Source organism: Tiliqua scincoides, chromosome 1 (assembly GCF_035046505.1).
Source record: "Tiliqua scincoides isolate rTilSci1 chromosome 1, rTilSci1.hap2, whole genome shotgun sequence".
Classification (NCBI taxonomy): Eukaryota; Metazoa; Chordata; class Lepidosauria; order Squamata; family Scincidae; genus Tiliqua; species Tiliqua scincoides.
The window spans coordinates 33402341-33414518 of NC_089821.1; the positions used below are offsets into that span (position 1 = coordinate 33402341).

Sequence of the window (12178 nt, forward strand, 5' to 3'; positions counted from 1 at the left end):
AGGCTGTTCTAAATCCCCATAGGGATTTTTACAATTGAAGAAAGGTTCTATCTTTCAAGAACCACAACATTTCAGTTGGATCTTTCTGATCTGGTATCACATTCTGGCCTCCAGTTTCCTCCCACACAAGCTGACAAGCAGCTCCTTCATCTCTCACATGGAGGGCAGCCAAGACGCTTTTTGCTCACACCAAAGAGCAGGTGGAATAACTCAGCTGGGCTTGTCAGCTGCTTCAAGGTCTCGCCATTCACGGTGCAGGTGGTCTCGAACTGGCGACCTGTGGATGTTATCTTCAGGAAAACGGAGGCTCTACCCTATAGACCAGACCTCCTGCCCTGTCATTGGGGCGCATTGGGGCAAAAAATCAAAACTTCACATATAGGCTAATGGGTTCTGAGCTGTCTGTGACGGATCAGGAGAGAGATCTTGGGGTGGTGGTGGACAGGTCAATGAAAGTGTCGACCCAATGTGCGGTGGCCGTAAAGATGGCCAATTCTATGCTTGGGATCATTTAGAAAAGGTATTGAGAACAAAACGGCTAATATTATAATGCCGTTGTACAAATCGATGGTAAGGCCACACCTGCAGTATGGTATCAAGTTCTGGTCGCCACATCTCATAAAGGACATAGTGGAAATGGAAAAGGTGCAAAAGAGATTGACTAAGATGATTGCTAGGCTGGGGCACCTTCCTTATGAGGAAAGGCTACGGCGTTTGGGCCTCTTCAGCCTAGAAAAGAGACGCCTGAGGGGGGACATGATTGAGACATACAAAATTATGCATGGGAAGGATAAAGTGGATAGAGAGATGCTCTTTACACTCTCACATAACACCAGAACCAGGGGACATCCACTAAAATTGAGTGTTGGAAGGCTCCCTGGGGCATTTGGTGGGCCGCTGTGAGATACAGGAAGCTGGACTGGATGAGCCTATGGCCTGATCCAGTGTGGCTGTTCTTATGTTCTTATGAAATTGTATTCACTGTGCGTATTCTGTGTGTATACACTGTGTGTATTCACTTGGTATCCGTGGGGGATCCATTGCAGACTCCCCATGGATACCTAATTCCACAGATAATGATATCTGTGACGGGGGCTACCCCGGCAAGTCAGGAGTGCCATTTGGACCTGTTTTCTGGAGAAAAGAAAACCTCAGGAGCCACAAAACCCTTTTGACATCTAAAATGAAGATAACACTGCATATATAGTTTTTTTTTACCTTTATGCTATGTATAAAAAAACTATAGTGTGTTGAATTTTTGAAATGAATGAACTGCTACAGAGAAAACAATATTAACATATTTTAATGTTACATGATCACCATAATCTTAAATTTAGAATTACATATAAAAAACGAAAGAGCTAAAATAAAATACATTTAAATTAAATACTAATTTATTTTCCCAGGGCCTGCCCTAGCCAATTTGGTGCTATTGGCAAGACTTGGGCTGGTGCCCTCCCTAGCAGAAAATCCTGACCAACAGTAAATAGTCATCTTTGTGTCTTTTCCACAGTAATGTAAAAGAGGTACAATGAAATACAAAATCTAATGACTAGTATTTTTCATTTATTAGTACAATAAAGAGATTTATAGTTATTACTCCCCCTTGTATGTCCCAATTTATAATGCACTCCCCTCTTGTATATGCAACTTTTATAATGCGCTCCCCTCTTACAGGTCGCATTTTTATAATGTAGCACCTTCTTGTAGCTCCCTTGTAGGTGCTGGGGCACCTTCCTTATGAGGAAAGGCTACGGCGTTTGGGCCTCTTCAGCCTAGAAAAGAGGCGCCTGAGGGGGAACATGATTGAGACATACAAAATTATGCAGGGGGTGGACAGAGTGGATAGGGAGATGCTGTTTACAATCTCACATAACACCAAAAACAGGGGACATCCTCTACCTGTCTCCTAAGAAGTCAGTCCCAGAAGAGGGACCGGGGCTTCCTCCCAGGGAAGTGTGGACAGGCTCCTCTTCCTTTCTACTCAGAAGTCAGCCCCAGTAGAGGGACCAGGGCTTCCTCCCAGGGAAGTGTGGACAGGCTCCTCTGCCTGTCTACTCAGAAGTCAGCCCCAGTAGAGGGACCGGGGCTTCCTCCCAGGGAAGTGTGGACAGGCTCCTCTGCCTGTCTACTCAGAAGTCAGCCCCAGTAGAGGGACCGGGGCTTCCTCCCAGGGAAGTGTGGACAGACTCCTCTGCCTGTCTACTCGAAGTCAGCCCCAGTAGAGGGACCGGGGCTTCCTCCCAGGGAAGTGTGGACAGGCTCCTCTGCCTGTCTACTCAGAAGTCAGCCCCAGTAGAGGGACCGGGGCTTCCTCCCAGGGAAGTGTGGACAGGCTCCTCTGCCTGTCTACTCAGAAGTCAGCCCCAGTAGAGGGACCGGGGCTTCCTCCCAGGGAAGTGTGGACAGGCTCCTCTGCCTGTCTACTCAAAGTCAGCCCCAGTAGAGGGACCGGGGCTTCCTCCCAGGGAAGTGTGGACAGACTCCTCTGCCTGTCTACTCGAAGTCAGCCCCAGTAGAGGGACCGGGGCTTCCTCCCAGGGAAGTGTGGACAGGAATGCAGCTCACCTCGCTCCTTCTTGCCCATTGCCTCAGCAGCGCTGCGTCTCCCGCGCTTCCCCGACCAGCCTCGCCTCTTCTGTTCAGCCCCCTGCCCGCTGCAGGGCGAAGGAAGGAAGAGCGCAGGGAAGAGGTGCCCGGCTGCCCCCCCGCACCTGCTCGCAGTGGGGCGGGTAGAGCAGGTCCAGGAGAGCGCAGCTGCCCCTGCCTGCCTGCCGAGGAAGGAGCTGCTGTGCGTGGGGGGGGGCGCTTTGCAGGGAAGGAGCTGCAGCTTTGCAGGGAGGAGTGGCGCCCGCATTCACCAGCAGCCACCCGCAGCACATCGCTGGCTGGGCGGAGGCCAAGGGGAAGGGCGCCCCACTTCCAGCCCCCACTGGGGAGCCGCATCAGAGGACTGAAAGAGCCACATGCGGCTCTGAAAACACAGGTTGCCGACCCCAGGCTTAGGAGAAGTTCAGGTGCTGTTCACACTACTCCTCAACTACATCCCTGCTCAGTGAAATAACTTTTCATTCCCTTGCCATCTCTTTCTCTCTCTATTCAATAGGGCAAAATGTTTTTTAAACTATCAGTTTTCAAAAGTGGTTTTTGTGTGTGAGTATGTGAAAGCCAGAGAAAAGTAGGGAGGCTGGCTAGCCCTGTGTTTTGCCTTGAAGGAGTTTTTGGCTTGTCTCTTGTATTTTGGAGGCATTGTAAACAATATATAGGAAGGTGCATGTTCATATTTATTTTATTTACATAATTTAGTTTGGGAAGAAGACATTGGTTTTCATTGAATAGAAAATGAACTTCATTGAACTCCTTCGGTATACACAATATTGTGAGAGGTGAGATGCATAATTGCCTTGGAGAAATCAGTTGCTTGGCAGTGTTTTAAGTATTCCAAATTATTGCAGGTAATGCAATCAGTAGAAGAAAATGCTCTGTTGACTGCCCAGCTGAAAACTGTGTCCCAGACTCTGCAGGATAATCAATTCCGTTATACTGACCTGCAGAATCGTTACTTGCGGCTTGAAAGGGAACATCAAATGCAAGTTGCTTCTGTTCAAGGTACTGCTCAGGTAAGAAGCACAGAGATTTTTGTTGTTAATTCGCACTATGGGGTAGTCTACATGGGGCATTGACTAAGGCAGTCGTTCTTAAACTGGTGGGTCGCAATCCACCAGTTTGTGTAAAGGTTCCCCTGTCCCTTTAAGGGGCAGGGGAAGGGGAGAGGTAGGGAAGCGATCCCCAGGATCGCTCTGGTTGGGGTGGTGAGGGGGGTGCTTGTGACTTACTTTTAGAAGGTAGGGCTGCAGCAGGCTGCAGGAGGTGCGGGGAGCCCTGCGCAGCCCTGCACAGTGCTCCCCGAGGCTTAGAACTTTCACTGAAAGTGGGTGCAAAGCACTTCTGTTTTGCAGGATGTGCTTTGTGCCCGCTTTTAGCAAACGTTCCAAGCCTCGGGGAGCACTGTGCAGGGCTGCGCAGGGCTCCCCGCACCTCCTTCAGTCTGCTGCAGCCCTTCCTTCTAAAAGTAAGTCACAAGCACCCCCCTCGCCACCCCTTAGCAGTGTGATCCTGGGGATTGCATTGCTGCCCTAGCCCCTCCTGCACAAAGACTTACTGAGGGAGTAAAGCTCCCTCAAAGTTTGAGTACCACTGGTCTAAAGCATAGGGTCAAGTTTGAATCAATCTCTGAAGACCTGCGGGATCCCACTTGGTAGATGTTTACTGCCTTTGCAATGGAGAACAGGTTCAATGCAGGTACTATCAGTATGTGTGCAGCAGAGGGGTCAAGAACATTCCCACTACTTGAATAGTCTTGATGGGGGAGAGACTGAGTGAGAATCCTGTTGTCTACTTGCTCTTTCAGCTTCACTGCCATGCATCCACAGCACTTGACAAGGCCTCAAAGAGTGCAGCTCATGCAAATCACCTTCATCCTAAGTCACTTCCCAGCTAAATAACAAAAGTGTAATAGTATTGTCATCACACACCCAGTAGTAACATTATTGATAATAAATCTCACTGCTGCCCAAACGTTCATGAGGAAAGTGCTGCCAATGCAGCCTATCTTTTAGATGTGTCTCTACTTGATGTGGGGAGATGTCCAACCATGGCAGCAGCACAGGCTTCTGTGGAGGAGCTGGGACTCTTTATTCAAGATCAAAGAGAAGGGGAAGGAACTGCCTCTCACGCACAGATGATTGGAATTTCTAGTTCAGTCTAAGAATGGGCACTGAAGGAATACAAGCTGAGATGATAGCAAACAGTGCCTCAAGGAGTTTTCTTTCTTTCACACCAGGGGTGTCCAGACTTTTCAGTAGGAGAGCCACATCATATATTTTATGCATTTTCGTGCTCCCAAAAAACCCAGCCTTGTCTGGGTCAGAGCTGAGCGACGCATGGCGTACTGTCTCTGTCCTTGTAGAAAACTGTTGCAAAACTCAGTTATTATTTGCAAAAATGACTCTTGTTTCCTCACTGTAATTGTTTTATGGCATTGTTGAAAAGTCAGCCTGATTTGTTTTATCAGCAGGATTGAGGTTAACATTGAATAGTTATGGTTTGAGGGTCTTAAAGCATATGGCCCAGGTTACTGAAAATGAGAGTTAGCCAGGCTGACACATCTCTGGTATATAGAAAGGAGTGTGGCAGACAGTTGCACAGGTTGGGGGAAAAAAAATTAAGTTGCTGAGGGCTGGATAAAATCTTGTGGTGGGCCAGATGTGGTCCTTGGGCCATAGTTTGGAGATTCCTGCTTTAGACTTATTAGTACTGGGAGCCAGGCAGGGCATAGGACATTAGGTCCAGGAACACTGCTTTATTTCAGTGTTCTGAGGACAAACTGAGTGGCGCAGGTATCCAAATTGCTTTTGTTATGGGCAGCTCAATCTTATCTAGGCTGCAGTTCAGTGGTGCCAAAATGGCTGCTGCTGTATCCTCTGGGCCAGGAAGACATCCAGAAGCCTCCTCAAGGTAAGGGAACATTTGTTCCCTTACCCCATGTCAAACCCTGGCAGCTTCTATGGGTCTACTCAGATCTGCTCAATTACTGGTGCATGAAGGGCTTTCAGGTGCCGGAGGGGTATAGGATCCTGCGGCAGCCTTCTCCCTCGCCTTCCTCACCCCCCTCCTAGGCCTGTCCCCCCTTTTCCGCACCCAGTTTCATCCCATGCAACCTCACCTATCCCAGAATGCTTCCCTGCCACTCAGCAGGATACTGACCACTGCTAGCTCCCAGGACTCCCTGCTGCAAAGTACCTTAAGACACTTTTGTGACAGGTGTCTCCCAGGCAGCATGTAGGAGACCAGTGCTGGCCTGGAGTTGGACTGGGCCCCAAGCTTTCTAATTTAGCAGTAGAAATATATTTGATGCAATTAATGATACCTTTGCAAAATATATTTTGTTACAATTAATGATACCTTAATGATACCTTAATGATATTCTGCTATGGTAAAAACAGGTGGAAGAAGATGTCATACCTCTGACAATTCCCCGTGCCTGTCTTTACTATAGTTAATCATTATGTTGATATAGTTAAGACTCATCAGGTTCTGGTTAACCATGATTTCAGGTGGTGAGCAAATGCTGGTTAAACTGGAACCTCTTTAACTTTAATCAGAACAAGCATGAGTTTTAATGAAACACTTAAACATGTTGGAGGCAGGCAGAGGTAATTCACAAAAGAAAGGTGAGATAGGGAAGGGGTCAGGGATGAATCACTTCCGTTCCATCCTTTTTGTATAAATGTGCTGTGTCCACCTGTCTTCACCTGTGTGAAGATATCACAATGTCTTCACACATTGTGATAATTGTAGCTATCTTTCCTCTCTGGTTAGTCTATTAATTTATTTTGGATTCAACATAATAGGTTCAGTGGCAGAATTTACATAAAATATTAACTTATGCTGAAATGTGTTAACTTTTTTAGAAGAGCAAATCTTTGATGTTGCCATTTCCTTTTAAATGGTTAAGCCTTTTCTGTACATAGGGTGAAACTCAAGGAGAAGTTCCCCCAGGAGCTCCCCAAGAGAGAACTGCTGCTGCTGTTGAAATAGACAATATGGAACTCAGTGAACTCAGGAAAAGGTCAGGGTTATTTATGCTACTTCTTTAAAATGTTTTTGTTGACTGTGACATAAATTGTAATACACTTCATTTAGGGAAATTTCAACAACCTATCTGACATTATTATTCCTAATTTTAGTCATTTCCAGGGCAGCACTCTAATAGGAGTAAATTTATGGAGAAAGCAATGGATGCTGGCCAGTTTTGCTTTACTTAAATTATTTAGAATCTGGTTTTGCTCTAGGCTTGCAGAGATGGAGCTGCAGCATGATTCAGTGCAACAGACTGTATCTCAACTAATGGAAACACTCTTGGAGGAGAGGAATAGACGACAAGCTGCAGAAGAGGCCCTGGGGCTCTGCAACGAACAAGTGAAAAGGTAGCAACATGCATAAAGATCTTTCAGGCTAATATAGAAGTTCCTTGTGTCTCAGCAGGCAAACACTTATATCATTGGAACAACTTTATTTACAAGACTCTTGTTGTGTTTGTTCCACCAGACTAATAGGTCTACTTTTTTGAAGTGTAAGGACACTTGTAGCAAGATATCTTTCAGGGAAACCTGTCTTTGAAGGTTTTTTGAAGAATCCCTGATAAATTTCTAAGGAGTCCCATGGTTTGCTGGAACACAAATTGAAAACCATTGGGATCCTGGATGAATATCCTACATTTTTACTTGCGTTTTTATTGTTCTCTAAAATAATTAGTTTAAAATGCTGGGTAACCAAGACATAGTACTGTATAGGTCGTTTTTCTGAGAATAATGCATTCCTATATCCTTTTCAAAAATACTGGTCTATCCAATCCTTACCAATCTATCCACGCCTAATATTCTGTGCTGACTGCATTGATGAAAGTAATACAATCTCCCTAACTAATTACGCTTCATTTCCATATAACTTAGTAATGCCACATCTTGGTTTATTCCCATATCATTTTTTTTAAAGACAAGGCCGGCCCAGATTTTGTATTCCTAATTGACAGCCCAGTCCTATCGGGGCTACCATAGCAAAATGGCCACTGCTTTATCCTTTGGGGCCAGGGAGGCAACTGGAGATTACCTTAGGGTAAGGAAACATTGGTTCCCTTACCCTGTGTTGGCCCCTGAATCACTGGTACAGATTTGAGTAGCCCCTTATAGGGTGGTCACGCTTAGGACAGGGATTAGGATGCAGCAGCGGCTTCCTCCACTGCCCCAATCCCTCTCCTGAGCCTGAACTACCACCTTCCTGGCCCTCCCCCTGCCCAAAAACGCCCACCCCGCTACCCAGTGGTTTACTTACCCCCATCAGCAGACGCAACGCCAATGCCAGTGGAAACCTTGTCATCAACAGCATTGACTCCTGTGGTGCTGCAGTGTGCTTTATAGCATGTTTGCAACCATGCGTGTGCCTGTCCCATCAGCAAGAGTCGGCATAGGATCAGATGGTGAGATTGGTACTCGAGCACAGTGGTTCCCAAAATCCTACAGGGAAGTTGGGAACCAGGCAAGTGTTGGCATGGGCAGGGAGGGGGCAGCAATGGCGCTGCAGTGATTACAGCTCTGTCATAACCAAGTGTTTTGTACCTGAGGGGCAGAGCTGGCCTCTTGCAGACTCCTGGAGCTCAGAGCCCCCTCTGATGTCCTCTGTGGCAGCAGTTGTCGCAGGAAAACGAAAACGGAAGTAGCTGCTGATCAGAGATAAGGATTGTTGATACAGCCATGGAGGACACTGGAGGGAGCTGCAAGCCTCCAGAAGCCTGCAAGAGGCCAGCTCAGGTACAAAACAAGCCCCTTGGTAGCAACATCACTGCCATCGGAACAAAGCCACTCCACTTAAGGGGGAATGCCCTGCTTCCAGTTCCTGTAGTGGGTTGCAACCCACCACCTTAGGAACCACTGCTTTAGCATAACATAAACTTAAAGGAATTTTGATATAATTTTAATTATATGCTGAAGAATGCAGAATCTGACATAGTTGAGGAAACTTTGGTTCATCTGGAGATCAGACAACTTGCCCTTTCCAGAACTAGAATCTAAAGAAAAATCTACATAAATAAGTAAATTAATTGGAAACTTGGGAAACCGGATAATCCTTTTGCTTTTTTCATTATTTCTAGGCTTGAAATGAGTAGTTATAGAACCACACCTAGAGATTATACTGTTCAGATGGAGTCTGATGAGGAAAGAGAGGCTCTGATCATCAACTCTAGTGAACATATTATAGTACGAAAGGTAAGTCTTTAAATCTTAACAGTAATTGAACAAAACAGTGGAAATTTATAACTAGAGAGGCTGAGATGCAGTGTATGGCTATTTTCGGATTATATAACCTTGATAACAGAGCGAACTACCTCAAAGTGACTTTAATTAGCGTAACAGTAATCTTGAGACAGAGGTTTACAAAAGGCTGTTATAAAGAAATATAAATAGAAGGAAAATGCAGTGTTGTAAGATAAGTTACACAGAAGTTTTAAGTGGTTGTGGATGAAAGAATATTGGTAAATAGCTCTGTTTGGATAGGCATAGTTAAATGAAGGAAGAAAAGAGAAAGCATGAGAGTTGGACTATCAGCTGGACTGAGTTTCCCCTGCCAATGTGGACAACTTCAGTGAGGAAAAAATACCAAAATTCTGCTTCCAGAGCAGGGCTTTAATTACAGGACTTTGGACAAAGAATAGAAAGAGATTCCTGAGTGAATCATGGTGTATGTTAGAAATGCACTTCCTCTACCAGGAACAGGAATTCACCCAGTAAGTAAAATTCCTGTTTTTGGCAGTTCAATGGCAAAGTATGGTATGATTGAAACAGGAAGTAATGAATTAAGCCCTACTGGTGATATGAGGAGGGCAGTGAGGGAAAGGAGCATGTAAGCACAGCACTTGTTCACAATCCTCCAAACACCAGTATAAGAAAGTCATCTGAATGCAGAAAGTGATGACTCTACATTCTAGGTGGCTACATTCAGTATCAATGTGATATTGAAGTTGCATAGTAAATGTTCTTAAATGTTATGGTATTTAGGGAAATCACCTTGATAAAATAGTAAAAATGTAACTTGTTTTTGAGAGTCCAGCTAGAAAGTATATGTGATGGTTCTATTCAAGTTTTTTTATAGGCCCCTACACTTCTTTTCTGAACAGGTGAAAGGAGGAGCCCTTTCCTTTCGGAGATGGATTCGGGGACGAAGCCTATACTGCTCCAAGTTGCTGACCTCCAGGGCAAAATCTCGCTATCTTTTTCTCAGTTATTTGGTGATCCTGCATCTTCTTGTTTTCTTCTGCCTAACAGGCATCTTATAAATACACTGAACTTGCTGGGTGAATTATTTTCCTTCTAAATAAGTGTGCCAATTTGAGATACTGGACTTTTCACAAGCAGCTGTTATGCTATGCACTGGACACGGTTGTATATATTCTTAGTATAACACACAACTTTTCAACTTCTACCTTAAGAAGAGGTTTGAAAATAACATGTACATCACAGTTGCTCCAAAGTTGATATGAGTTGCTGTTTAACAACAGAATAGTATATTTGCTAAAGAAAAAGATATCTTATCAAAACACACTACTAAGAAGCTGCTGCAATTGGGTTGTTTAATATTCTTTGGGGATAAATAATGATTGAATACTGCTGAATGGGTTGTAAATGTTATCTTTTCTATATAAATTTTATTTTAACAGAGTTGAACTATACATTTGGAGAAAAAAAACTTGTTTTCAACTATTGGATTTCTTAGCTTCTTGATTATAACAAGAAGTACACAGAGTGCAATATGGGGGGGGAAGCTGGAATCATTATGTGTTTCTCAACTTTAAATAAAATTTTAAGAACTGAAGCAAATTCTTCTGTTTTGTGTGAGTATTGTGTTGGAAAAGGGGGTTGGTTCTAGCAAGCAGAGCAGTCAGCAGAAGACCCCTTTTTCTATGGTAAATTCCAATCCAGCTAGTTTACTGCTCTCTGTGAACACACACAGGAGCAGAGGCTGCTCAAAAAGGCACTTTACTTTTAATTTCTTAAAACAGACACATCTTCTGAAGTATCAGAGGCTTCTGTCACTTAAGGAACAGAGAACCCTATCGAGAACCCTCTCTTTGTGTGGCAGTAAGGAAGTTGGCGCTCCAGTAATGGCTACATGCCATTTGTCGATGTGGCTAAATGCCTTGCATTATTTCTTGAAGATTCTCTCAAGACAGGATAACTTTACTCATTTGATCTTTTTGGATCCCTTTGTAGGCTCCTGGGAAAAGAGGTGCCTGGACTACTTTAATTTTTGCAATCTTTCCCCTGAGTCTTTAACGATGATGAGCCAGGGAAACGCAAAAGAAATTTTGCGTCAGAGGTTGGTGGATCTTGAAATGAGATCTGCGAGAGCCAGACTTTCTGCATATGTTTTTCTTGGGGATCAAGCTCTTATGCTTTTTCCTGCCAGATATTTTTATAATATCGTTATTCCAAAATTCAGGATTGCTTTTACTAAAGCCAGGTGTAATGCACTCTTATCAGCAGTTCTTTTGGGACGTTATGCAAGGCGTCCTTATCCAGAGAGACTGTGCCCCTGCCATTATAATGTGGTGGAGACAACTACCCACATTATTCTGCAATGTCCAAATTATGATGATTTGCGATCTAAATATATTTCCCTGATTTTTGGCGCTGTAACGGGGATGCAGGTGGAGGAGCAGCTTGCTTTTCTGCTATCTGATGTAAATTCTGATATATCGCTCGGTGGCCCATTTCTGCCATGCTGCACAGTTGATAAGAAAGAAAATTGAGAGTATAAATCGATGATTTTATGATTTTATATATGTGTAAAGGGATGTTGGTTTTAATTTTGTGTATTTTGTTGTGCTGTTTTGTGAGTAGCTGGTTGGATGACCGTTAATAAAGTATCTATCTATCTACCTGCCATTGAGGTCAGAGCTCAGCAACATGGATGCCTCTCCTTTGGTGGTCAGGGAAAGAGAGAGCAGGAACATGTGAGAGGAAGTTCCTCACAAGACACACCTCCTGCACACACTGCAGGGCAGGCAAGGGGGTCTTGGGCAAGTGGACATCGCACTTCCTCCAGAGTTCTGCAGGTGATGTTGCACCCATATTCCAACATGATGTTGAATACCAATGCTTGAGTACGAAGAAGTTGATATAAAGGCCTGCCAGCTAATCATGATAGCCAATCATGAAAAATGACAAAAATTATCAGATGAGATGGACAAGAGTCTTCTGTTTTTTTGAAGGTGTCCACTTTTTGCTCATTACTACATCGGTATGGGAATCTTATCTCTGATCACTGTCTATGCAGCTGAGAGAAACATGCGTCTTCCTATTAACTTTGTAAATGGGAGGATTCTTTGGTAACTGACCGAAGACCACAGTCTGCTTTACTTAATACTGCTGGTATCAGTAATACTCAAATTATTTTTATTATTTTTCATCTCTTATCAATACATGCGAACTGCCAGGTTGAAATAAAGTGTATTATGGTTTGTGCATAGGTTCAGTACACCTACTGAGTGTGCTGCATGCGCAGAATATAATGCAGCATTGCTGAATCAAACCAGGGGTTGGGGAAACATCAGAGCATTTAT

The 12178-nt window shown here is 44.3% G+C and overlaps 1 protein-coding gene across 2 annotated transcripts in view; it reads left to right on the plus strand.

Moving 5' to 3' along the window:
• Positions 1-11446, plus strand: part of GOLGB1 (golgin B1) — a 69390-nt gene extending 57944 nt beyond the window's left edge. For both annotated transcript variants that reach the window (XM_066636394.1, XM_066636388.1), the window contains exons 25-29: positions 3456-3620; positions 6534-6631; positions 6855-6989; positions 8711-8825; positions 9734-11446. In XM_066636394.1, the coding sequence (XP_066492491.1) occupies positions 3456-3620; positions 6534-6631; positions 6855-6989; positions 8711-8825; positions 9734-9892 (672 nt within the window). In that variant the 3' untranslated portion in view covers positions 9893-11446. The remainder of the gene's footprint in view (positions 1-3455; positions 3621-6533; positions 6632-6854; positions 6990-8710; positions 8826-9733) is intronic.
• Positions 11447-12178: the final 732 nt, after the last annotated feature.